General features: G+C 54.6%; 1 protein-coding gene across 1 annotated transcript; it reads left to right on the forward strand.

Annotated features, from left to right (window-relative positions):
• The first annotated feature begins 7,611 nt into the window (after positions 1–7,611).
• Positions 7,612–25,974, forward strand: COLGALT1 (collagen beta(1-O)galactosyltransferase 1). The gene is given in 13 exon segments (XM_045553239.1): positions 7,612–7,973; positions 9,075–9,129; positions 9,131–9,186; positions 9,773–9,890; positions 14,728–14,862; positions 15,890–16,094; positions 17,330–17,449; positions 21,666–21,742; positions 21,823–21,929; positions 22,387–22,519; positions 23,179–23,306; positions 23,930–24,136; positions 24,389–25,974. Coding segments are annotated over 13 exon segments (1,872 nt in total). The 5' UTR covers positions 7,612–7,710; the 3' UTR covers positions 24,657–25,974.
• The last annotated feature ends 1,589 nt before the right edge of the window (positions 25,975–27,563 follow it).

Consider the following 27,563-nt stretch of genomic DNA (forward strand, 5'->3'; position numbering starts at 1 on the left):
TGCTCAGTGCAGCTAGCTGCACTTACTATGTGTCAGGCAACCTTCAGTTCATTTTTAAGCCTCTGTTTCATAGTCACCTTCTCCAGGAACTGTCCCTGGTCCCCCTCAGTACTTGCAGTTGCCTATGCTTCCCTTATCACAGCATCATTTATGTCCCACCGTGAGTGGTTGTCTATAATCTATCTTCTCCAATTCAGAAGCACAGACTGGGTTAAATCACTCCATTACTGCAGCCTCAGGGTCCTTATGTCTGACAGGGACTGAGTGTGCCCATTTCCTCTCAGTTGTGCCAGCACTGCTTGTTATAATGTTTTTTGATTTAACCATTTCATAGCCCTTACATCACACTTTACTGTTACTTTATTAAGAGTTGGTTTCTTTGGTGACAACCAAGGTGGGATGTGTTTCTATTTGTGTTTCTCCTGTGGTCATGTGGCTGTGGGGTCCTTGTCCCTGCATCTCCATCAGCTGACAGTGTTTTTCTCTACCACCTGCCACTGGAGCACAGGTTTACTCATTTGGGGAGATGCCGTGGGACCCGGAGCTGATGCAGATATGCTACTGAGAGGCCGAGAGGCCGAGTGGGGCAAGGGGCAACTGGGGCAGCTGGTGGCACCGTTTGGCTTCCTGGGGATGCAGAGCCTGGTGTTTGGGGCCCAGGATCTTGCACAGCAGGTGAGGGTGAGCAGGAGGCTAGGAGGAGGCCAGGTAGGGACAGCAGCCTCCAGCGAGCAGTTGCCAAGTGTGTCCTGGGGAGACCAGGATGACCGAGACAGACCTGGCTCTCCCTCACCAGGCTCCCAGTCTCATCTGGACATGAGCCCATGACCAGGCAGTGACCACATGTGGTGGACAGGACTGTGGACAGGACTTCCAAGCTGAGACAGCAGTGGCAAGAATGGGGGTGGGGCACGTCTGGGTGGAGGGAACAGTGTTGAGAGAACTTGTCTGCATTTGGCGGAAATGAAGCAATTTAGAGAGATCGAATTTCAAGGGCAGGCAAGGTGGGTGGGCAGATTGGGTAGGGCCTTGAGCACAGGACTAAGGGGCTGACCTCTGTCCTGAGGGCCCTGGGAGCACAGTAGGTGTGTGAGCAGGGGAGGGGCATGATTGGATTCAAGGCTTAGGAAGCAGAGGCTGTCTGGCTGTCAGAGGCAGGAATGGAGGAGACAGGGAAGAGTCCTGAAGCTGGATGTGGGCTGTCAGTGGGGAGAAGCAAGGAGTGTTTTGAAGGCCAAGGAGATGGGACTTGCTGATGGACATGGTGAATAAAGGAGGTAGGGAGTGAGATGAACCAGTGCTGCCTGGCACAGTTGTTCAGTGTGTGTACTGCACAAGAGCTCTCAGCAGAGGAGGCTGAACTCTGGCTAGCTCCCTGTTCCCTAACTTGGGCACCCTGGCACCACCCCCTGGAGGGCTTTTTGCCAGTTTGCGCATAGGTTCCTCCCAGACTGGACGACTCCCACCCAGGTCCTGAGACGAGGAGGAGGAGGTTGGGGGGAGGTTGCTGACTGGATATTGAGAAGAGGTGAGCCAGGCAGGTATGAGGCCCAGGAAACTGGCACATGTGCTCATCATAGCACCTCCTGTTGCAGCTCATGGTGGACGCCGTGGCCACCTTCCTGCAGCTGGCCGACCAGTGTCTGACCACAGCCCTGAACTGTGACCAGGCCGCCCAGCAGCTAGAGAAAGTCAGGGGGCGTGTGCTGAAGGTGAGGTCTGTGGGGACAGATGGCAGTGGACCAGGCTGCTCAGAGGGTCGCTTGACAGGCCACTGGGTGTGTTGTGCAGAAGTTCAAGTCGGACAGCAGCTCAGGGCAGAGGAAGTTCATCGGGGGCTGGCTGTTGTGCATTTTCTTGCCCTTTGTGCTGAGTCAGCTTGAGCCGAGCTGCAAAAAGGTGAGCTCATGAAGGCGGGGGACACAGGCAGGTTCTGCAGCGTGGCTGTGCGCCCATGTCTCTCTGTGAAGTGGACAGAATGCTCAGTGGTCATTAGAGACTTTTGTTCCCTGAGCCCTGGGGCCGGGGTCGGGAGCCCTCTGCTCCCCCTGCAACAGCGCTGTCTACCCTGCAACTCGCCACAGGAGAGTTGGTGTGGACAAGTCCCATCTGTCGCCTATGACGAGGTGACTCGGGCTTCAGAGAAGGGAGGAGCCGGATGGGTAGGGTAGGTGTGTGTTGGCTGGGGTTGCCAGGTGGGTCGGGAAGGGTCTCCCTGGGAAACAATGCCTGAGAAGCAGTGGACTGAAGTGCAAGGCATGTCCTGCCTGGCAGAGGGCACAGCATGTGCAAAGGCCCTGAGGCTGGACTGTGCCTGGGGTGTTGGAGGAACAGTGAGGAGGCAGGTGTGGCTGGAGCTCAGTGAGTAAGGGGTGAGAAGGGGCTGAGGCGAGGTCAGAGAGGCCTGGGCACGCCGCGGGGTGGGGACTGATGCATAGACTAACAGGGTCCTCTAGGGGAGTCACTGTTGGAGTTCCCAGGTGAGATGCCTTCTCTAGTCCCTGTGAGATATGATTTGTTTTGTCCCTTTAACCCCCTTAATCCTTACAACAAACCTAGGGAATACAGACCACTGAGTCCATTTTAAAGATAAGGAAACTGAGGCCCAAGGTCACCAGCTTATCAGCCCCAGGTCTGGGGCCCAAACCCATGTCACAGCCTGCAGTGACCCTCTCCCCCAGCTTCGCCCCTGACCCGCTGTAGTTCCAGGAGCTGCCTGAGTTCGATGGGGACGTTCTTGCTGTGGGCAACCAGGCCCTGACCACCAAGGGCATCTACAAGGAAGTCATCCGGGAGGTCTTGCTGGAGAGAATCAACCGAGGTGAGCCTGTCCCTGCCATCGCTCAGGGAGCCTGGTGTTCCCTGGTGTCCCTTGGCTGTTTGTCAAGAGCACCACCACTACATACAGACCCATTACCTCTCACTCCCTGTGAACACTTGCCCTTTGACCCTAGGTCAGGACTGGGCCAGAGGGGGTCCAGGGGTGGAGGAGCTCAGAGGGGCAGTGATGGAAGTTCCCTGCAGGAGGGGGCATGGGAGTGAGGCCATGAGGCATGTGTAGGAGTTCTCAGGATGAAAAGGAGGAGGCAGAGTTCAAAAACTAAGGATAGACATTTTCATTTATTCACTCAACAACCACTCCCTGTTTTTCTTTGGGCTGGCATTGAGGCTCCCAAGAGTTCTCAGACTTGGGGTAGGCCTCTCGGGAGCTCCTGGACTGGGAAGTGGCTCCAAAAACATCGTCTTGCTTCCCAGCTTGTCAGTTCACTCATGAACCTATGCCCAGGACCACTGAGATGTGTGCACTCATGGTGGGGGTGGCGAACAGCATGCAGTGGCGATTCAGGGAACGTCAGCCTCTGTGCAGCTGGTGCACAAGGCATGGGGGGAGGCTGGAGGCTGCTGGAGCAGATGTGCAGGGCTTTGAATGACAGTGGAGGAGTTTAGACTTTATTGTACAGGCAGTGGGGAGCCATGGAGGGTGTGTGAGCAGAGGATGACAGAAGCTGGACTGGAAACTAGGGCGGAGAATGAGGCCATGGTCCTGGGGGCAAAGGGCAGTCTCGAGCAAGTGGCAGCAGCGGAGGGACAGAGCCCAGAAGTGAGGTCGAGGTAGGAGCTGGAAGGGTTTGAGTTGTTGAGTTGGGATTCACTGAATGCCACAAGCCAGGGAGAGCATGTGGAGTAAAGACAGGAGTCTCAAGGAGCCCTCATTTGAGGACACAAAGAGGAAGAAAGGACATAGGAAGTACAGTCAGAGAGGTGGGAGAACCCAGAGATGGCGGGGTCCTGTGAGTGAGGGAACAAGGTGAAGGTGTGTCTTTGGTAACAAACAAGAACTGAGTTCCCTGAGAATAGCAGAAGTTTTAAGTTGAAAAAAGCTATTCTCTGACTGCAAAATTAAATCCAGAAACAGGTGACCTCCGTGAGTTTCTGTTCCTGGAGGTTTTACCTGTCTTCAAGGGGTTCCGTCTTCAATTGATTTGTGATGTCTGCCCAGAGCAGTGTGTTGGCAGGCAGGGCTGCCAGTGTCCAGGCTCAATGAAGAGTGCAGGGATCGGTTAGCAATGTCTGCCATGGACACAAGCATGCTAAGAGGCTGTACATCAGCCACTTGTTTAGGATTCCTGGTTGAGACATTTGTGGCCTTTTTGGGAAAATGTATGGAAGCTCTTTAATGCCTGGACTTCTCCAGATGTGTCCAGGAGTTTATCTCTTGTTTCAGAATTGAGAAAGGCCCTTGATGCCAGTGATGCATCCTGTACTCTGGCTGGCTACTCAGAGGCCCCATGGGAAGAGGAGGAAGAGGTGAGGACCCCACAGGCTCCTGGGCCATGCCAGTGACTTACTGGGGGCTGGGAGGCCGGGGGCCTGTGGAGGTATATGGGATTGTCATGAGTGAGGGTTCGTGGATGGAACAGCATGTACTTTGTCTCCTGACCAGCCAGGATGGCCAAGATTGTGGGAAGCCACAGAGTGTGTCTGAGCCACAGAGGGACCCTCTAAACCCAGGCTCTGACATGCATGTGGGCTCTGCTCACGGGAGCTGAAATTGTCATGAGTTTCTGTCCTACCTCTAATGCCAGGATTCAGTGGGCCTCCCAGCAGCTGTTATTTCCTGTTTCCAACCTGGAAAGGGGGATTGTGGTGATGGGGGCCTTAGGTTTACCACCAGCAAGGGCTCTGTAAGATGGGCATAATTTGGGGGGTAATTTGTTACACAGAGTAGCTGATTAATACACTGCCCTGCTGATCTGGGGTGGCATCCTATAGTCAATCCCTGCAGATAAACTGATCAATATTTACACTAACTGGGATAAATGGTTACACGGTCTTAGAAAGACTTCTGGGTGTCAGAATATTTAGGGATTTGCAATTGGGGACGGGCTTCTGAATCTATTTAACCAGAACCTAACAGGTGGCTGTTTGGTTTCTGGTCTTTTGTGCTGACAGCTAATGCCACAGGAAATAACTTTGTACAAACTTGTCTTGCAAGGCCAGGTTCCTGTGGGTAAATCCCCGCATGGTTTAAAATATGCATGTCCTCTTTCAACAGTGGTCTCCAGAGGGTGCCCTGCCTCTCACCTGGAGCCCCTCATCTGTGCTCCTGAAGTTTAGGAGTTATTTTTAGCTCCTTCTCTGAGAACCTTTTGTTCCTGTCCTTCCCCCACTTATCTTCTGACTGCTTATACATTTCAATGAAGTTTTCATTGCTAAGCTCCCATTTATTGAGCATTGATTATGTGCCAGGCGTTTCTCATGTCTGATTTTTGGTGTCCTGATACTTCCATTTTACAGATGAGGAAACTGAGCCTCAGACAGAGAGAGGGGCTTGCCCCATGCAGCCAGGCTCTCGTGCCGAGGTCCAGATACTCTGCCCACTTCCTCCTTCAGGTACATTCCGGAGCTGAGTCTCCAGCCACAGCCATCCTCACCTCTATAAATGTCTACAAGTAGAATTTCTGGGCCAAAGTGTACACACTGTTCTAGGCTTTTGTGACTCCTGTGCCTCCAAAAAAAAAAAAAAAACCCTGTATCTTTTTATACTCCCACCAGCGGCATTTGCAAATTTTCTCCAAATCCTTTCTAAAGACTAGGACTTTTTAATAAAAAGAAAAAAAACCCTTCTGTCAATTAGATAAACACACAGAAAAATCTCATTGTTTTATTTTGAATTTCTTTGATGACTAACTTGAAGTTAAAATATGTTTATTGGCTATTATATGTTTGTTGTACATTTTTGGTTTTTTAGTGAATGCCTGTTTATAGCTTTCTCTTACTTTTCAGGGGTGTTTGTTGCTTTCTTATTGACATCTAATAACTCTTTGTATATGAAGGCTATTAATGCTTTGCAATACAGGTTACAGATTTTTTTCCCCCTCAGCTCGCTATAAGCCTTTTGGGTTTGTTTCCTAGCTCCAAATCTTAACTTAGTGTCAAGTTTCCCAGCTGGGACAGAAGCTTTTATGACTTCCTTCTACTTGGCAGAAAAGACATTTGCTCACTTGAGGTTGGCAGCTTCTCCACTGTCACAAGCTTTCCAGCTGCTTCTGGACTGGGTTCCACAGGGACTTCCCTCGTGTTCTTCACTCAGCTTTCAGAGGGACTTGTCAACTCCATGGAGATGGTTTCCTCCTATTCTGTCCTGGAGTTTCCAGCCTCTCCCAAGAGAATGAGATATTCCAGATCTTTCCAGAGTTTTCCCTCCAGCTCCACCTTCTGAGATACATTTGCACTTCACAGCCTCCTTCACCTGTTTCCCTTTTACCCAGGAAGGGATGTAGATGTTAATTCTGGAAAAACTGCAGCAACAAGAATGTCATCCTGTCCCCTCTGAGAAAACCATTGTTTGCCCTTGCGCGTAAATCCTTCCAGATGGGATGCATCTTGTCACCTCGGTTTTTTACTTAATATGAAAGCCCTTTTCTCATCAAACCCAGAGTGTAAACTTGTTTCTTCCTTTTTGTGGAAAGTTTCAAATGTACCTCAACAGCAGGGACACGGGGTACCCCTACTTGGATTCCGCAGTGACCAGGTCAAGTCCCATCCTCCTTCCTCCCTTCCCCTCCCACCCCCTGACTCGTACTGTAACCAGGTAAGAGTGGGCTGCAGTTCCAGAAACATTCAGCCAAACACTAAACTTGGGCAGATGATTATTGTAGACAAAAAATGGAAAACAGAAGCAAAGTTGAGAGAAGAAACTGGAAGAGGAGGATGGAAGGGCAGGAGGAGGCGAGTATCACGTGACCCTTGGGAGACGCCCCCCCCCCCCCCCCCCCCGCCTGGCTGGAGCTTTGCCCACCGACTTCCTTAAGCTTCAGAACCCCCTGAGTGTGGTGCACATTGTGACGCGCTACCGGTGGCCTGAATTTTACTTAATATTGAACCTTCCTCCCCACATTAATAAATACACATCTCAGCATCATTTTTAACACCTAATTTTTAAGAATGACACAACCACATCAATGAGAAAACACAACATTGGAGTACTGGAAAACAATCTCTCGCCAGCGTTTCCTTGGAAACGCCGACCCTGCTTCCGGCGGAGCATGTGCTCAGTACGTTCCAGCATGTTCCAGCATCGTCGTCCGGCTCCGTCTTCACGCCCACCCTGCGGGATCTCTGCGATCTCATTTCACAGATGGACAAACTGAGGCTCACACACACCGAGCCCACGGCGGGGCTGGATGTGAAGCGGTCTGTGGACGTCAGGGTCTTCACGCCCAGCAACCCTCGAGGACACTCCGGGGAGGTCTGGAACCAGGATGGCAAAACCCACCTTGCGGCCGGGGAAACTGAGGCTCAGATCCTTCCGGTCCCAAACCAGGTACCATGTAGCCAGGTCCGCTTGGTGGCACAGCCCGGGTCTTCCAACAGGTAAGCTGGACTGCGCCTCGGGCAGAGGTCCTCGGGGGAGCAGGCACCCTGAGGCAGGGCGGGCTCCGGACCGCGTCTGCTCCCAAGTGTTCCGAGCGCTGTGTGCCTTTAAGGTGGGGACGGGGACGGGGCATCCTGGGCGGGCCTGCAGGTTGGCGCCACGCGGGGCTGTCTGGAGGCGGGGCCTGTGAGGCGGGCCCTGGCGCCTGACTTCCAGCCAAGCACGCTTCCTCCCCTTTAAGGCGCCCGACAGGGGCGGGGCCACGATGACTCCTTTAACGCGCGGCCCGCGTCCGCCGGCAGAAAAGCGGCTTAAAGGTGACGCGTGGCGCGATGGCGGCGGCCCCACGGGCGTGCCGGCAGCGCGGGCGGCCGCTCCCGGCGCTGCTGCTGCTCTTGCTGCTGGTGCCACCGCCCCCGGGGGGCCCGCCGGGCGCCGCCGCCTACTTCCCGGAGGAGCGCTGGAGCCCGGAGTCGCCGCTGCAGGCGCCGCGCGTGCTCATCGCGCTGCTGGCGCGGAACGCGGCCCACGCGCTGCCCGCCACACTGGGCGCGCTCGAGCGGCTGCAGCACCCCCGGGAGCGCACGGCGCTGTGGTGAGCGGGACCGCCCCCGTCGTGGCGGGTCCACGCGCGTCCCCCGCCCCCGTTCCCTCGTCCTGGCGGGACCTGCCGGCTGCCACTCCTTTATAGGCTGGCCAGACGCCCCCCATTAAGACGGACGGGACCCCACGTTCGCCTGCGGGCTCCTTCGGGGTGTTCAGGCCATCGCACCTGCCTGCGCCCCCGTTGGGGCAGATCCCCGAGCCAGGGACAAACCTGCTAACTGCCTTTGCAGCACGTACAGCCCGGAAGAACCGGGGCCCGGAGCTCCCAGGGAGCGTTTGCCGTGGCCGGCGTGGGTGGGGTACAGGGCGTGGATGCTTCTCGGAAGGGGAAAGGGGCAGAGCCCTGAAGAAGCCTCAGATTGCTGATTTCTCGCTCTCTGCGTCAGTTTCCTCAAATGGGAAATGGGTGTAGCAGTCTAATTCTCCTTTTGGGTTTGTCTCAGCTTAACCAGTTGATGGATGTGAATCTGTGTTTGGCAGGGGCTTGGCTCTCTGTGAGGAGAGCTTGGTTATTTTTGTTATTATTACTGCTGCCGTTATTGTCAACTTAATTTGTCGGGGAGAATCAGCTCTGGGCTCCATGGTCAAACTAGACTTCCAAATGTCCCTCTTCCCTCCACTCCCAGATTCCCCAGTCTGGATGATCCAAAAATACAATTGGTTTTTCACAAACGTTTGTTGAATGAATGAGTGACCGCAGCCAGTATGAGGTGATGTTGCTCCTAGGAGGAGGAGAGCCTGAAGGAAGGCGGCGTGGGGGGGTTATGGTGTATGAGTTTAAGTTATATGTGCTTTGATATCGAGTGTGGTCATACGATCCTAGGTACTCACTGATAAAACCACCAGTTGCTAATGTGTTTTTCCAAGATTAGCTCGTTTAATCCCCCCACGTCCCAGTGAACTGGGTGCTGCCCCTCACCCTCGTGTTACAGATGAGGAAACTGAGGCACAGAAGTGGGGAAGTGTCCTGCCCAGGGCTGCATAGCTGGTGGGAGGACCGAGCAGGGGTACGGAGCCTGAGTTGCCTCGATGCTGCCTGGTTGTGCCTTGGTCTCCCCCAGCTGTGCTGACTGTCTCTCTCTGCGGGCAGGGTGGCCACGGACCACAACTCAGACAACACGTCAGCCGTGCTGCGGGAGTGGCTGTGTGGCCGTGAAGAGTTTATACCATTCTGTGGAGTGGCGGCCGGCAGAGGAGCCCAGGTGAGTGCTGGGCCCTGCCTGGAGCCTCCCAGTCTGACTGGCCATGCCTCTGCTCCTATACGCTCTACAGCTCCCCGTTGCCCCAGGACAGAACCCCAGGCCCTCAGCCCCTGCCCCCCCCAGCCTAGCAGTGCGACTCTGGCTACTCTGACCCCACCTGCCCTCAGCTTCACAAATAAGTCATAATCTTCTTGCCAGACCTTTGCCCAGGCCATTTCCCTCCACCCAGAACTCCAAGACCCCCTTGCTGTTTGGTGGCTGCCCTGGCTTTGCCTCTTGTCCCAGTCGCACCCCAGCACCGCCTTGCGCCCCTGCTGGGCACTGGAGGCCCTTAGTAGTTCCCCCCCCCCCCCCCCCCCCCCCCCCCCCCCCCCCGCCTGGCTGTTTGTCTCTGGCCCTTTGCATAAGCTGGAGTTGTGCCGCATGCCAGGGACATGCTCCCCTCCCTCCCGGCCTTCAGATCAGCTTACATGTCCCCTCCTCCAGGAACCCCTCTCTGATTACTCCCAGTGTGGCTCAGGCCCTCTCTGGACTAACAGTGCCCTTGCCCCCCCAGTCCTCCAGCATCACAGCGGCCTCTTCACAGGTCCTACCCGGATGAGGAGGGCCCCAAACACTGGTCTGACTTGCGTTATGAGCACGTCATGAAGTTGCGCCAGGCAGCCCTGAAATCAGCTCGGGACATGTGGGCTGATTATATCCTGGTGAGTGTCCCAGCCAGCCGGCCACGGGTCACGGGGAGGTCTGGGGTGTCCCCAGGGAAGGTGGAGCAGCAGGATTCGGGGACTGTCCTAACCCTGTTTTCCAGAAGAGTAAACTGAGGCTCAGAGAGGGGAAGTGAGTTGCTGGAGGTGACACAGCTAGACAGTGGAGGAGGTGGGATTCATGCGATCCTGGGCCACCTGGGTCCTGAGTGTCACTTCTTAATTGTCAGCAACGAATAGACTTTGGTGTCCCCAACAATCCCCTGTGGTTGAACACGTGGCTCATCTCCACTTTTGTCACCATCGTACGTGATGACAAATACTTGGGTCACTTCCCAGAAGCAGGAGGATGGGGTCGGGGGCTGGGGGCTGTTGGCACTGCTGTGCGCCACTGAGGCGCGACTTCCACTTCCTCCTCCAGGGCTGCCAGGGCTGTCAGTGGCTTCATGGGGAAGGGGACGGTTGAGTCTTGAACACAGTAATGTTGGGATAAGTATCCGCAGGTCACAGTCCTTCCCCTTGACCTGGGCGTGGTGGTGCCAGACCCCCTCCCCTGATACACTCGGGAGGATGCTGGCAGCCTGGCCCACCAGGGAAGTGGCAGGCAGTGACGTAAGCCTGACAGTGCCCGAGCTCGCCTTGGCGTCTTGGTGCCAGGCTGCGGGCTGCACCTTCCTTCCTTATTATTCCGCACGCGTCTGCGCTGTGCCGCCGGGCCAGCCACACGCGTGGCCCCAGGGACTAGCACAGGCTCAGTCACCTTCTTAGTCTGCTAAGAAAGGTGGATGCGACCAGAAAACCAAAAAAACTAGTAAGGGGATACCAAAGGCGGCTAGGCCAGGAAGCAAGTGTAGAAACAACTGACAGCATGTCTGTTCCCTGGGGCTTCCTGGAATAAGATACTGTAAACCACGTGGCTCACAACAGTGGAAATTTAGTGGAGAATGAAGTCTGAAGTCAGTGTGTCTGCAGGGCCATCCTCCCCACCTCTTCCGGCGTCTAGTGGCAGCTGGCAGTCTGTGGTGTTCCTCAGCTTGTAGACAGCGCAGTCCCGTCTCTGCCTCCATGGTCACCCGGCCGTTTCTCTGGGTCTCTTCTTGGCTTCTTACAAGGACACCAGTCATGGGATTTAGGGCCCACACTAACCCACTATGACCTCATTGAACTGACATCTTTGTTGCATCAGCAAAGACCCTCTTTCCAAATAAGATGCTATTCACAGACACCAGGGATTCAGACTCAACGTATCTTTTTGGGGGGCTGGCAGTCAACCCACAACAGATGGTGTAACCAAGGTGGGGTGATAAGTGAGCAGGTCCCCTGAGGAGGCACCCAAGCAGAGACCTGAAAGAGTGAAAGAGCCAGCCTGGGGGGAAAAGGGGTGGCTGGGACTGGGACCAGTGTACAAGGCCAAGGGGACAGCGCAGGGAGCTAGCCAGGGCCATTCAAGGAATGCGGGGAGCTAGGCCATAATCATGGATGGTGGCTGTGGCCTAACTACACAGGCCAAGGGAGACATTTGGCTTCTAGTTGCAGGGTACTGGGGAGCCATGGAGGGTGTGTGAGCAGGGGGAGGGCTGTGTTCTGATTCAAGATTTTCAGAAGCCCCTGTGGCTGCTGTGGGGAGCAAGAGCCACACACTCTGGCAAGAAGCCAGCATGGAGGCCAGGACAGCGTCTAGGCCTACATGGAGCAGGGACCGTGGAGGGGGTTCAAGATACATTGTGAAGCCAAGGGACAGGCCCCACTTTGGGACTGTATATGAATTTTACACATGAGGAAGCAGACGCTTAGGGAGGGAGGTGACAACTTGCTGGTGGAGGTCTCAAAACCAGCAAGGCACAGAGGTGGATCTTGTACCTTCCGGAACCTTCCTGCACAGAGCCACCTTGTCTTGCTCACCTGGATTCTGCTTTTGTGGTTTGAGGTTGGTTGGTTTTCACTTTTTTCCCCCCTCAGCAAACCTGGGTGGAACTCAAATGGTTGGTTCAAAACCCAAAGCAGCTTTTGACACAAAAATTATATTTTTATAATTGGGGATATTGGGAGTTCGTGTTGGGATGTGAAATTATCTAAGGTTTTAAGATTTTTTTTTTTATTAGGAGGGCCCTTTTTCCCCTATTTTTATAAAAGCTATGGATGTCATTTGGAAGAGAAAAGTAAGACGATATATGAAGCTTAAGAAAGAAAAAAAACACCTAATTTTAGTGTTTCCTCCCAGAGAGATCTACTTTCTGGCTGGTTTTTGCCTGTTTGTTTTAGTTGAATTAAAATTCACATAACATAAAATTAACTGTTTTAAAGTATACAGTTCAGGCCGGGCACAGTGCCTCATGCCTGTCATCTCAGCACTCTGGGAGGCCGAGGCAGGAGGATCGCTTAAGCCCAGGAGTCTGAGGTTGCTGTGAGCTAGGCTGACGCCACGGCACTCACTCTAGCCCGGGGAACAGATGAGACTCTGTCTCCAAGATAAAGAGAGAGAAAGGGAGAGAAGAGAAAGAACACAGTTCAGTGGCATTTAGCGCATTCACAATGCTGTGCAACCCTCACCTCTATCTAGTTCCAGAATGTTTTCATGCCCCCAAAAGGGCACCCCGTCCCCATCAGCAGTCACTCCCCACTCCCCTCCCCCAGGCCCTGGCAGCCACCAGTCTGCTTCCTGTCTGGGATTTGTCTGTTCTGGACACTTCACATCAATGGAGGCACACACTGTGTGGCCTTTGTGTCTGGCGTCTCTCACTCAGCATCGTGTTTCTGAGGTGCATCCAGGTGGTAGCAGGTGTCAGAGTTTCCTGCCTTTCCATGGCTGAGTGACATCCCGTTGTGTGAGGGGCCGAATTCCGTGGATCCTCTCATCAGGCGGCGGCACGTGGTCACTTTGCTTCCCACTTTCTGCCGCTGTGAATGATCTGCCGTGGACGTGGGTGCACGCGTGCGTTCAGGGCCTGCCTCCAGCTGTCATTGACACATGCCTAGCATCGGGATTGCTGGATCATGCAGTAACTCTGTGTTTAACTGTTTGAGGAACCACCAGAATGTTCTGGCTGTTTTTTCTTTTCTTTTTTTTTTTGAGACAGAGTCTCACTCTTTTTCCCTGGCTGGAGTGCCATGGCGTCAGCCTAGCTCACAGCAACCTCAAACTCCTGGGCTCAAGCGATCCTCCTGCCTCAGCCTCCCAAGTAGCTGGGGCTACAGGAACCACCACACCCAGCTACTTTTTCTATTTTTAGTAGAGACGGGGGTCTCACTCTTGCTCAGGCTGGTCTCGAACTCCTGAGCTCAAGTGATCCTCTCGCCTCAGCCTCCCAGAGTGCTGGGATGACAGGCCTGAGCCACCTGGCTGTTTTTTCTGCATTTATAATCAAAGGTCACAGATTCAAATGTCTGCAGAGACTGGGTGGGGAAGGTAACAGGGCTGCATGGCTTGTCCAAAGGGGCAGCCACCGCCCCTCCCCAGCGGGGGTTGCAAGCGGGAATGCCATCCTGTGTTTGCAGGGCAGGCTGGAATTCTAGTTTCCGCTGTTGGTGTTTACGGCATTTGACCCAAATGTTCTGAAAATTCCACATGCGTAACAGAAAGCATCTCTGTGGATCAGATGTGTTTAAAAAGAAAATCCAGCAGACCCCTTAGCAGTTCTGTGATCTGTCGTGGCCTCCATGTTTTACATCCTCGCGCAGGGGAGTGAGTGACCTAAGCGTTCCCTGTGGCGCAGTGCTCAGCGGCTGCCTCTCATCCACCTCAGGTCGGGTCGAAATTTCTCTACCTGAATCACCGCTGCTAGACTCTGGAGCTCTGCCCAGTCTGTGTCATAACAACACTGCATTCTTTGTGGCCTTCATGGAAGGTGTTGGTGACACATTTTTGTGGGGAACAGCAGGCACCCCTCCCCCACCATGGTAACCATGTTGGTGGGTTGGTGCATTTCCTTCCAGACTTTTTTCTTTGTTGTAACAAATGAAGGTTATCATATTTTTAAGCCCAAATATCCCAGGTGTTAAAGGAAAAAAAGGCTTATGTAAAAATTTTATTTTTATGAGCTTTTTTTTTTTTTTTTTTTGAGACAGAGTCTCCCTCTGTCGCCCAGGCTGGACTGCAGTGGCATCATCACAGCTCATTTTAACCTCAAACTCCTGGGCTCAAGGGATCCTCCTGCCTCAGCCTCCTGAGTAGCTGGGACTGCAGGCACCACCACGCCTGGCTAATTTTTCATTTTTTGTAGAGACGGGGTCTCGCTCTTGCTCAGGCTGGTCTCAAACTTCTAACCTCGAGTGATCCTCCCGCCTCGGCCTCCCAGAGTGCTGGGATTACAGGTGTGAGCCACCATGCCTGGCCTATTTTTATGAACTTTTTATTGGCATCTAACTCATGTAGGAAGAAAGGTGTTTGCCTTGTGTGGGAAGCCCAGTGACATTCCTCAGAGTGACCAGCGCCCATGACCAGCGCCCACACCTAGGGGCCCCTCATCCCTGCTGGTCAAAAGCCACTCCTTGCAGAGAGGACCTCTGCCCCGGTTGCCCTTGTCATTGGTCAGCACTGCCCTCTGCCTGTTTCTCAGCTTCCTGCAAGTGGAGCCACATGGTGTATCTGCCATTGTGTCCATGTCTCGCCAGCGTTGTTTGTGAGACTCCTTCATGTTGCCGTGTGCTCGGTGGTTCGTCCCTTCTCGTGGCTGTGTAGGGTGTTTCTTTGCGTGCATGTGACACGGCTCATTCTTCAGGGCAGAGCTCTAAGGCTTGGGGACTGGTATTTCCAGGGGTCCTTGCCAGGCCCTCAAGGCCTTTGCCCCAGCTGTTCTGACTCGCGGCTTGCCCTGATGCTGTGTTGGGTGTTTTGCAGTTTGTGGACGCGGACAACCTGATCCTGAACCCTGACACACTGAGCCTGCTCATTGCTGAGAACAAAACGGTGGCTGCCCCCATGCTGGACTCCCGGGCTGCATACTCCAACTTCTGGTGTGGAATGACTTCCCAGGTAGGGCAGGGGCCTGGGCCCAGCAAGGGGTGCCGTGGCTGGGGAGTCTAACTCACCGTCCGTCACATGTCCCCGTGGTGAGCATTTTATAAACACCACCATGGTCAGCTTTAACCTTTAAACCTGACTGTGGCTTCATTTCCCCATGCATTGGGCGGCTTCATTCTCAGACTGCTCGGGAATGATCCCGTCAGCGTCCAGCCAAAGTCCACTCTGACCAGGCCATCTCCTGTCTCCTCTCTGCCCTGAAACTGTTACTGAAGCCGGAAAACACAAGGCTCTGATCGGCCAGGCCTGGTCACAAGTCCCACCCCAGGCCTGAGTCTGGGGTTCTGTGCAAAGCCAGGGGGAGAGAAGAGGCGGGCGCTGGAGCAGGGGCCATGGCCAGGGGCCGGGGGACTGCATGGCTGGAGCCAGGACACTGACTCTTCCTGCCTCCTACTGTCTTTTTGTTTTTAATTGAGGTGAAATACATATAACACAAAACTCAGCATTTTAAAGTGGACAATTGAGTGGTTTTATTTTTTTAAAACACATCGTAGAAATTGAAAGGTTATATACTAACAATTCCAATTTGTAAAGGGTACAAGGAAAAGAGATGCCAACTCCAGATTATTCCAGAAGCTTTTGAAACTTCTCTTCTGAGAGATTCCACCCCCCTTCCTTGAAATCACACGTCTGCCCTTTAATTGCTATGCACATCACAGGATCTCAAATGCCCGGGCCCTTCAGCTTTTGAACTTCCCCTTTCAGACGCTGCCTTTCCGATCTGACATGAGGCCCCTTCTGCATCTGTCCTTGTCCCTCAGCTGAGGCTCTGGGGGCAGAGCCCAGCCTGACGGTGCCTGGAGCCTGGCATGCAGGGAATTCGGGGAGCGGCACCTGGGTCCTCTCTGACTGGGCCGTTGCATCTCCTCCCTACCCCGAGCCGATTTCTGCCGGGTCTCATTCGTGCCTGCTGTTGTTGCTAGCCTCCAGCCTCACCTTTGGGGACCCCGTGCAGAATCCTGTCACCTGCTCCCTGCAGGGCTACTATAGGCGCACACCTGCCTACATCCCCATCCGCAAGCGGGACCGCCGGGGCTGCTTCGCGGTCCCCATGGTGCACTCAACCTTCCTGATCGACCTGCGAAAGGCGGCGTCCAGGAACCTAGCCTTCTACCCACCCCACCCTGATTACACCTGGTCCTTTGATGACATCATCGTCTTTGCCTTCTCCTGCAAGCAAGCAGGTGAGTACATGAGGGGTTTGCCATCACAGGGCTGTCTGGCTGGTTCTTTGGGCTCCAAATAGAGCACACAGGAAATTTGCAGAACCAGAACTGCCCGGTGCAGGGATGGCTGCAGGTGCAGCTGTATCCAGGTGTTCAGATAACGTCCCCAAGATCCTGGTCTGTCTCTAGCTCTAACTTCGCACCCCAGCTCTTTAGGACTTCTTGCTTGAATGTTATTTCCATTTTGATAGTTTTCTGTATTCTCCCAGTTGTCTATAGTTGAGTATATATCAATTGCATAATCAGGGAAAACAATGTTTTAAAGAGGCCGGTGTGGTGGCTCATGCCCGTAACCCTAGCACTCTGGGAGGGTGAGGCAGGAGGATCACTTGAGGTCAGGATCACTTTGAGACCAGCCTGAGCAAGAGCGAGACCCTGTCTCTACTAAAAATAGAAAAATTAGCCTGGGGCGGTGGCGCATGCCTATAGTCCCAGCTACTCAAGAGGCTGAGCCCAGGAGTTGGAGGTTTCAGTGAGCTATGACGACGCCACTGCACTCCAGCCCAGGCGACAGAGTGAGACTCTGTCTCCAACAACAAAAAAAAAAGTTTGAAGAGAAAGAACACACCCCTGTGTTGACTTCACTTTTACTCTAAACCAGAGGTTGGCAGACTGTGACCCACGGACCTCTGGCCCACTCCTGGTTTGGTACATCTATAAGCTAATGACAGTTTTTACATTTTTAAATGGTTGGGGAAAAAAAGATTAAAAGAAGAATAATGTTTTGGGGCATGTGAAAATTACATGAAATTCAGATTTCATGGCCTGTAAGGAAGGTTTCACGGATGCTCAGCCAGGTCCTTTCATTCAGGTGTCTCCTGCGGCTGCTTTGACGTTCCAAGGGCAGAATTGCGCCATTGAGACAGAAGCCATCAGGCTCGAGAGCCTAGAATATTTACCACCTGGCCCTTTACAGAAATAATTAACCAATTAAAATGAAAAGGGCATCACTGAGTTATTTATTTTACAAAAAGATACATAAAAATTTAAACATGGAGAAGGAAGTAATGTTATTACACTAACGTTTCTGTCAAACTGCACCCTCCCCTTTTTTTTTTATAGAGACGGGGTCTCACTCTTACTCAGGCTGATCTCGAACTCCTGGGCCTCGGCCTCCCAGAGTGCTGGGATTACAGGCGCGAGCCCCCTCGCCCACCCGTTTTCATTTCTGGTCGTTGTTTCCCTGGCCGCAGAGGTGCAGATGTACGTGTGCAACAAGGAGGTGTATGGCTTCCTGCCGGTGCCACTGCGGTCCCACAGCGCCCTCCAGGATGAGGCCGAGAGCTTCATGCATGTGCAGCTGGAGGTCATGGGTGAGTCACGGCATGCTGCCCTGGGAGGGGCTGAGTTGCCTCCCTTTTGCTGCCATCTAGCATCTATCAGTGAGGACTAATTGAGCACCTGCTGGGTGCCAGTCCCTGGGGTGGGTGCCAGGTACAAGGGCGTGCCTGAAGGATGTGGGTGGTTGTCCCTGCTTTCACAGAGCTGGTTTGCAGGTAGCTGTACACAGTGTGCCCAGGGTTGTCAGGGTGGGCTTCCTGGAGGAGGTGGCATTATGGTGCTGGGCGAGCAGGAGCTTACCGGAAAGAGGGTAGCAGCTGGCGGTAGCAGCATGTGCAAAGGCCAGGAGGCTGGAGGGGACATGAACTTTGGGAACAGGCAAGGTCAGTGGGCATCTGGGTGCAGACTCAAGGGCGACAGCAGGGCAGGAGGCCTCAGACGCCGGGTTGTCTCAGGACAGTAGGGAGCCTGAAAGGTGTGGGAGTGGAGAAGACAGAGGGTTTTCTCAGATGCACTTCATGTCGGTGGCAGTGTCTGGGACACAGCCGTTTCAGGACAGCTTCTCCTCTCTACTCCTGCTGAACTCCAACCCTGCTAGCAATACTTGATACTTACTTTAAACAGACGCTTTTCCCTTTTTCAGTGCAAGAAGTTTCTTTAAAAACAGGAAATTCTGCAGTATTTTTACCATAGTTGCAAGCTTGGGTCTTTGAAATACATAAAAAAAATAAATATATAAACTATGAAACCAGCCGCCATCCCTCTCGGGGACCCCTGGAGACGAGGTCCTTTGGGGAGGGTGCTCCTGTCCCAGCCACTCCCGGTGTGGGCCTTGTCCTGTGCTGGACACAAATCCCTACAAACAGTAGGACCATCCCCACCACTGCACGGAAGGGGACTGGCTGGGAGGGGTGAGGCCTCAGCCTTGAAGACTCAGTTTCCCCAGCCTGAGCTGGTTGTGGAATGTTCTGTCTGTGGCTCCCCCTGGCGGCTGAAGGTGGGATGGCACCCTGCCCTCAAGACACCTGGAGTGGCAAAGCCACTAGGGCAGGCGTAACATCTGAGTGTCTGTCACACGTAGATGACGAGCCCCACCCGGTTGCAGTCAGGGGGGGTGGGTCTCTACTTATCACCAATTGCCATCAAAAACCTGGGCAGCATCCCTGTGGCTGACCTGCTTTTCCCAGTTTAAATTCTCACATACCTTTCTGCTGTTATTTCTGGTAGGAAGAACAATTGATGTTGTTAAAAACTCAAAGAGACGTGAATGTTTTCCTGATCCCTTGAGGGCGAGAGTGAACCACACACCACAGATGGGTAGAAGGTGTGGAGGTTTCAGATATTTGTGCAAATACTTCCTTATGTTCTGCATAAAAACCACATTTTCTCTCCTGGACTGGGCTATGTGTTCAAAAATCTTTTGTATAGCTGGGCATGGTGGTGGTGCCTGTGGTCCCAGCTATTCAAGAGGCTGGGGCAGGAGGATCTCTTGAAGCCAGGAGTTTGAGACCAGCCTGGGCAACATAGTGAGACCCCCATTGCTACAAAAAACTTAAAAATGAGCCAGGCATCGTGGCACATGCCTGGCGTCCCAGCTACTTGGGAGACTGAGTTGGGAGGATCACTTGAGCCCAGGAGTTCGAGGCTGCAGTGAACTGATTGTACCACTGCACTCCAGCCTGGGGACAGAGTGAGACCCTGTCTCAACAAAAAAAAAAAAAAAAAAGAAAGCAAGAAAGAGAATCCTTTGTATGATGAGATTTCAGACCTGCAGGGCACACAGAATGATGCCTCTCCCCTGCGTATGGGGAATCCTACAACTTGCTGCCTTCCCCACGTGTGCACAGATGACGGGACACGTTCCCTCCTCGGCCCCAGAAACCCTGCTCGAGATGAGTCCTGTTTGTTGAGGGTTAGCGCATACAGGAGTGCCTGGGTCACATCTGTGGGCCATGATGTTTCATTTTGTGTCCTTGTAATGAGCCAGCCTGCCAGCAGGATATTCCTGGTCCCGGCCCTGTCCCTCCTCTGGGCCTACGCTGTCCTAATTCTGTCAGCTGGTGGGGTGTGGCCCGGGCGGAGCTGACGCGACTGGAGTCGTGCGTGTGCGTGTGCCTGGCTTCCGGCGGGCCCCTGCCGCTCTGCCTCCTTCTGCACGCTGCGCTGCTTGCCGCGGGCAGCATGGCTGGCTGCCTGGCGTCCGCGCAGATGCTCGCCCGCAGAGGGACCTGCTCTTGGCCACATCACGGACTGGACTGGCCCAGTGACCGCCGTGTGCATTAGCCAGTCTGCTGCGGGGCTCAGAGGGCATTTCTCATTGTTCCCAGTGTCACGTGAGCGTCCCTGTGCACACATGTGGGGAAGTTCCAGATGTGCGTCAGTGGGTACAAGGTTAAGGAATGGTTCCCAAGACCACCGTCACTTCTGGCACCAGCTGCAAACTCAGGGGTCCCCAAGAGCACACCCAACTCTGACAGTTCCCCGTGACTACTCACAGGACTCTCTGAAGCTGTCATGCTCATGGTTACGGTTTATCACAGCAGAAGGGTACAGAGCGAAGTCAGCCGTGGGAAGAGGCACCTGGGGCAGAGTCCAGGAAGGTCCCATGCTTGGCATTGTCGTCTCCCAGTGGCTTGTGGACAGCGTTACCTTTTCCCAGCGATGGTGTGTGACAGTGTGCATGGCGTACTGCCAACCAGGCAGCTCCCCAAGCCTCAGTGTGCAGGGATTTTGCTGGGAGTTGGTCCTGTAGGTATTTTGGCCCCTAACATCCAGGTCCTTCAGAGTCCGGGCTAATCCTGGAAGGGGCATCTGGGATTTGAACTTGGGTCCTCAGATCCCAGAACCCTGCCCCCAGTGCTGAGTTGCAGGCAGGTGACCAGGAAGGGCCCGGTGGGAGGAAACCCCAAGACACGTGTCCCTGGGCCTCTCCCAGACAGAGGGGCTGTGTGTGTCCCACGAGCTCACACTGGGCCTTTGTTCCTAACGAGGGGGACACTGTGCTCACCCTGGCCCTGGGCTCTCTCTGGCCAGCCTGGTGGGCAGACAGAAGCCTCATGTTCTCAGGAGGCTGACACCCACCCTTGGGGCCCCTCCTTCCTCCACAACAGGCCCGCAGCTAACAGCATAACAAGTATGACCGTTCTGAGAAGCTTATTTGATGTGGGTGTGAGTTTCCCGTGGCTGCTGTAACAAGGACCACAAACCAGGTGGCTTAAGACAACCAAAACGTACTTCCGGAGTTCCGGAGGCCAGAAGTGCAAAGTCAGGGAGTCAGCTGGGCTGCCCTGTCCCCGGGGAGCCCCGTTCTTGCCGTTCTGGCTCCTGCGTTTGCTGGCAGTTCTAGCAGACATGTCAGCCCGTCTCGTGGGTGCTTTTTCCTGTGTGTCCAGGACATCTCTGTCCAGATTTCCTTTTCATAGACTCCAGCCACGCGGATCAGGGCTCCCCTTAATGACCTCGTTTTGACTTATCACCCAGGCTGGAGTACAGTGGTGGATTCACAGCTCACCGCAGCCTCAGTCTCCCAAGGAGCAGGGACTACAGGCATGTGCCACCACGCTCGGCTAATTTTTTAAACAATTTTTGTAGAGACGGGTCTCACTGTGTTGCTCAGGCTGGTCTTGAACTCCTGGCCTCAAGCGATCCTCCCGCCTCGGCCTCCCAAAGTGCTGGGATTACAGGCGTGAGCCACCGTGCCCGACCTACTGGCCCATTTTATAGACGAGGAAAGCCAAGGCCCAGCCTGATCAAGGTTGCACAGCCTGCCATCATTGCTCTGTTCACTCTACCAGTGATTACTGAGTGCTTGCTGCATGTCGGGCGCTGGGGACCCATCGTGAGCGCACAGACCTGGTGTCCTTCCTAAGGGGCTCATGACAGACAGGTGCAGGGCCAGGCAAATAGGACAACGAGGGTGGGGGCTTTGGTGGTGGAAGCCCAGGTGTGTGGGGCCCAGAGGAGGTGCCTGACTCAGCCTGCGGAGGGGAAGTTCTTCCCTCCCCGCGTATCACAGCTGAGAACTGAGGGTGAGGAAGGGGAGAGGGAAGGATGTTCCTGCAGGGACCCAGCATATGCAAAGGTCCTGCGGTAGAAATGGGGTCTTTGGGGTGGTGCCAGCAGCTTGAGTGAGATGGGATTGGGGGGTGGAAGCTAGGTTGGGCAGGGAGCCAAGATAAGGGCAGGGAAGGGTGTTAGAGGCTGGAGGCCCAGTGGCCCCAGTGACGCCTTAGCTTCTCTGCCCGGCAGTGAAGCACCCGCCAGTGGAGCCCTCCCGGTTCATCTCGGCGCCCACCAAGACGCCGGACAAGATGGGCTTCGATGAGGTTGGTGGGGCCTCTGGGCGGGGTTGGTGTTAGGGGTCGCAGGGGGGGGCCAGAGGGTCTGACGGGGCTCCCGACTGCAGGTGTTCATGATCAACCTGAAGCGGCGGCAGGACCGGCGGGCGCGCATGCTGCGCGCGCTGAAGGAGCAGGAGATCGAGTGTCTGCTGGTGGAGGCGGTGGACGGCAAGTGAGTCCGAGACCAGGGTGAGGCGGATCGGCATGCGCTTGCGGGTGTAGACCTCACTGGTGGATGGCAAGTGATTCTGCAGGGGGGGGGGGTAGGGTATAAACACAGGTGTAAACCCCGCTGGTGGGCGTTGTGGAGGAGAAATGAATGCACCCTGGGGAAGGGGTAGGTCTTTGCTGGTGTAGACCACATGGTTGGGGCCGTGGACGGTGAGTCCTGACTCGGGAAAGGGTAGGTCCACACACCTCTGGTGTAGATGATGGTGGTGGGGGCTGTAGAGGGGAAGTCAGTCTGACCCCAGGAGGAAGGAAGGGCAGGTCTGCTGGTGAGTGTAGACCATGTGCTGGGAGGTGGGGTGCGCGTGCAGCCTGACTGCGCAGTGTCCCTGAGGAAGGACACTGATGGTGGGATGGCAGGCAGGGGGAGGCTTCCTCGTGACCTCCGCCCTCCTCTGCAGAGCCATGAACACCAGCCAGGTGGAGGCGCTGGGCATACAGATGCTGCCTGGCTACCGGGACCCCTACCATGGCCGGCCCCTCACCAAGGGCGAGCTAGGCTGCTTCCTCAGCCACTACAACATCTGGAAGGAGGTGGGTGCCCAGGGCTGGGCGGGCCGGAGTCACGACCCGTGGTCTCAGGGTTGTGAGGGGAAGAGGGAGGGAGGGAATGCCCCCTCCCCCAGCCCGGCTTCCTCCAGCAGCGACAGAAAGAGCACGTGGCTTCTGCAGTGAGTGCTTCCCTGACGGCTGTGGGGGCCTCCATTGTGCAGATGCGGAAACCGAGGCTGGGAGGGGGAGGGGGGCCCCAGAGGCAGAGTCTGGGGCCGAGGACCCCCACGCACAGCCTCTTCACTGCCGCCTGTCTCTGTCTCCACGTTTACCGCGACAGTAGAGATGACAGCGCAGCGACCTCGGCCAGCCGGGCGTGCCAGGGGCGCCCCCTTACCAAGGGCTCCCGGAGGGAGAGGCTGGGATTCACGCTTGTGCCCGTCAGATGTGAGGCCAAATGGGGGTGTCTGGCTGCAGAGTGGCAGGGGCACGGGAGGGGCTCCGGTGGCCCTCCCTCCTTGACATTCCTTGTGGGTGGCGCTGGGCAGAGGTTAGGAGGCACAGGTGGCCCTGGAGACAGGAGGGGAGGGAGCTGGCACCTGCTTCTCTCCAGGTGGCCCAGAACCTCTTACAGCGAGTGCTGGCTTTAGGGACAGGCACGGCCTTGGTCTCCCTGTGACCTGAAGGGCTTCCTCCCGCAGGTGGTGTACCGGGGGCTGCAGAAGTCGCTTGTGTTTGAGGACGACCTGCGTTTTGAGATCTTCTTCAAGAGGCGCTTGATGAACCTCATGCGGGATGTGGAGCGAGAGGGCCTGGACTGGGACCTCATGTGCGTGGGGCCCTGGGGGGCGGGGTGGGGCCGGGGGGCGTGGGCAGAAAACGGCTGCTAGGCGTGGGGGCGTGGCCAGGGTAATGGGCGTGGCCAGCTCTTGAGAGAGCCGCGAAGGGCTCCCATCCCTGGGCCCGGGAGGAACGTCAGGGGTGTGGGCTGTGCCGTGGGAGTATGACCCGCAAGTCCGGGACGTGGCCAGAAGCCCGCAGGCTTGGTCAGGGCTTGGAAATTCGACTGAGGCCTGTGGACAGCGGGTGTGGCTGAGATTTGACCTGGGGGTGAGGGCGTGGTTGAAGAGCATGGGGGCGTGGCCAGGGAGCCTGGGTCTTAGCTCAGAACAGCTTCAGGCTGCTACAGTGTCTGGGTGGTCCTGCTCTCCCCAGCTCTAAATCCTCCCATGGCTCCATAGTGCCCTTGGGAAAACTCACACTCCTCCCGGTGACCCCCAGACCCCTGTGCTGCACCGTCCACGCACTGCAGTCACAGAAGTTGCCTTGCTCCCCAGACACGCCGAGCCTGCTCCCATCCAAGGGCCTGATGGGGGTGACTGCATCCCTGATGCTCTGGGTTGGTGTTCTGTGGAGGGCAGGCGTGTGACAGGGCCCAATTCTGCACCCCAGCTACGTGGGCCGGAAGCGGATGCAGGTGGAGCACCCTGAGAAGGCCGTGCCCCGCGTGAGGAACCTGGTGGAGGCCGACTACTCCTACTGGACCCTGGCCTACGTGATCTCCCTGCAAGGCGCCCACAAGCTGCTGGCCGCCAGGCCGCTCGCCAAGATGCTGCCTGTAGATGAGTTCCTGCCCGTCATGTTCGACAAGCACCCAGTGTGAGGGGGCTGCGGCGGGCAGGCTGGGGGGCTGGGTCTCAGTGTGTGTCTGTCCTGGGTAGGTGGGGCTGTGAGACTTGCGGGCTCCATTTGCCCCCACCCAAATCTGTCTCCATGCGTCCCCTCCCCTGCTCGGTCTCTGTTTGTGCCCCCACCTACTTCTGTCTCAGTCTCTTCCCCCCACTTCTCTCTCCGTCTGTCCGTTCCCCTGGACCCACTGCTGCCTCTCACTTCCCTCCTCCCTGATGCCAGGTCCGAGTACAAGGCCCACTTCTCCCTCCGCAACCTGCGCGCCTTCTCCGTGGAGCCCCTGCTTGTCTACCCGACACACTACACGGGGGACGATGGGTACGTGAGTGACACAGAGACCTCGGTCGTATGGAACAACGAGCACGTCAAGACTGACTGGGACCGTGCCAAGTCCCAGAAGATGCGGGAGCAACAGGCACTGAGCCGTGAGGCCAAGAACTCAGATGTGCTCCAGTCCCCACTGGACAGCGCTGCCCGTGACGAACTCTGAGGGGCAACAGTCAAAAAGCCAAAGCAGCCATTGCTGGCCCACCCTCTACATGCTCACTGGGGACAGCAGGGCCACCTGTGGACCCCTGGGCAGGCCATGGAGGGCTCTCCATACAGGGTAGTGTCCAGCCCGCTCTTGCTCAGCAATTGTGTGCACATAGGCAGCATTAATGGAGTGCCTACTGCATACCAGGAACAGGGCTTGGCCCTGGGGGATTGGGAGGGACCGAGACCTCTTCATTCATGTTCATGAGCCCAATGCTTATTAAGCACCTGCTGTGCATCAGGTTCCTATGTCATGACAGTGAATGAGGTATAATTATACTGTCCGTCAGTGGTTGATTTAGTTATCAAGCATTTATTGATCAGATTAAGCATCAGGCACTAGTCATTCAAATATTTATTGAGTGCCTACTGTGTGTTGGGCACTATCCAGGTTCTGGGAATATTAAATAAGATACCTACATTCATTTATTCAAACACATATCAAACACCTGCTGTGTGCCTGGCACTTGTGACAGAAAAATTCTTGATTCGGTGCACTTATTGAGTGCCTGCTGTGTGTAGGGAGGTGAGCTGGGTGCTGGGGATGGAGGTAAATAAGGTGCCTCTCACTCTTTGTTTTTTTCCCCACATTTCTCAAGAGCCAGGCACGAGTGAGCCAAAGCAGCATGACTGTTGTTGAGTGCGCATTTCTGATCATCCACTGTATGCGGGAGCGCCTGTCAGGTGCTGGGGCACAGAGATGAACAATATGAGTCTCTTCAAATTTTTTCATGCCACGAGCATTTTATTGAGTACCTACTGTGTGCCAGGCCTCCCAAGTCCCGGTTGGGTTGAAGAATGGTCAATTTAAGTTTTGTTCCTCCGTGTCCCCCACTTACCTGACCTGTGTACAGACAACAGCCTCCTACCACCCAGGAGGGAGGGCTCTTCCCGCACCAGGGGCAGGCGTGGGTCCTGGTGGCCACATGGCTACAGGCAAGCCCCCCTGGAGGGGGCACAGGAGGTGGGGGCTGGGTCTCCCTCACCCACCCTGGTTCGATTCACTGGACCTCCCTGCCCTTATGTCTCAGGTGTGATCTCTGCCTGGTTGATGAAGTTCCTCTGTTCAAGTCTTTGGCGGGATCGTGTGTTTGGGGGCCTTGCAGGGCCTCAGCTGCACTGGGGCACTGCCCAAGCCCGGGCAGGACGTCTCCCAGCAAGGGCTGGAGGACTTGCTCTGCCTCCAGCCTGAATTGAATGTCACAGCCAGCGGTGCTTTGCCTGTTGGGGATACTTGCTTATTTTTTTATTAAACGTTCCTGGTTTTCACTGAAGTCTGTGGTCTTGCTCATTGCCAAAACGCCTCCCACACTCCTCACTCCCAGCTTCCAGCCAAGATTTGAGAGGGAACCAGGGTGGAGGCCATGGAGAAGCTAGCAGCAGAGCGAGTGCAGGGTGAGGGTGTGGTGACAGCCCCGCTCCCAGCCCGCCCCATAAAACTTGCCCAAAATAGCACAGGGACAGACAGCAGATGTCACAGTATCTTGAGTCAACTGCAGGATTGTCCTAGATGACTTTGAATAAGGATGGGGGCTGTCGTGGCCTGGGTTCCCAAAAAACATCCCCCAGATGGAGATGTGAGGACACTTGAGTGATCAGGGTGTGATTCCAGGAGCCCGCCATGGAGGGTGACAGGTGGGGTAAGTTGAGAAAGATTTCTACAGGGGTGCCAATGAACAGATAACTCCGTGGGCACTGGGGACCTCAGAAAGTGCACAGAGCTCAAGTCTGAGTGGTCCCAGCCACAGAGAGTGGGCTGGGGCATTTCTCCACACCCCACTGCGGTTGGATTTTCTGAGTCAAATGTTTGTGGGTTTTCAGGATTATGAAGCCCTTAGGGTGCATAGGTACATACCCAGTGCTCTTATAAACACACACAGATGGTGTGCGATCAGTGTGGAAAAAATTAGAGCTAAACAGGCAAAGCAAAATTAAATCACACATCCTCAGACTCAGCTAACATTTTGATGAAAAACATTCTTGTCTTACCGATTTCCATGGTGCAAGTATATACATGTTTTTAAAAAGGCAACCATGTTACATAAACTCTACTGTAACCTGATTTTTTTTCATGCAACACATGTTTATTTCATAACATGGGATCAAACTGTACTGATTTTTTTTAATTTTTTTTTTTGTTTGGAGACAGAGTCTCACTCTGTTGCCCAGACTAGAGTGCCGTGGCGTCAGCCTAGCTCACAGTAACCTCAAACTCCTGGGCTCAAGCGATCCTACTGCCTCAGCCTCCCGAGTAGCTGGGACTACAGGCATGCGCCACCATGCCCGGCTAATTTTTTCTATATATTTTTAATATTTTTAGTTGTCCATATAATTTCTTTCTATTTTTTTTTTTAGTAGAGACGGGGTCTCGCTCTTGCTCAGGCTGATCTCGAACTCCTGACCTCGAGCGATCCAGAGTGCTAGGATTACAGGCGTGAGCCACCGCGCCCGGCCTGTACTGATTTCTTTTAAACGACTTTCTTTTTAAACTTAATATATTGTGGACATTCTTTCTAATCAGGGCTAACACCTACTAGTTCTTTTTGGATTGTTACAGAAAATATTCTGTGGTAGGTAGGGGTGGCTGACTCTGGCTGAAGAGCATCGCAGCCCTGCAGTGAGTAGGGTTGTATGGTACAGACAGCTTTCATCCTGGACTTGTACATTTCCACTGGGTAAATTGATACAGGTGGAATTTCTGGGTTAACAGGGCTGTGAACTTCAAGTTCCAGTGGAGGCTTCCATGTTTACTTTTCTTGTTAAATCTTTTTATTTATTTATGTTATTTTATTTATTTATTTATTTATTTATTTTGAGACAGAGTCTCACTCTGTTGCCCTGAGTAGAGTGCTGTGGCATCAGC

Source organism: Lemur catta, chromosome 1, assembly GCF_020740605.2.
Source record: "Lemur catta isolate mLemCat1 chromosome 1, mLemCat1.pri, whole genome shotgun sequence".
NCBI classification, from domain to species: domain Eukaryota; kingdom Metazoa; phylum Chordata; class Mammalia; order Primates; family Lemuridae; genus Lemur; species Lemur catta.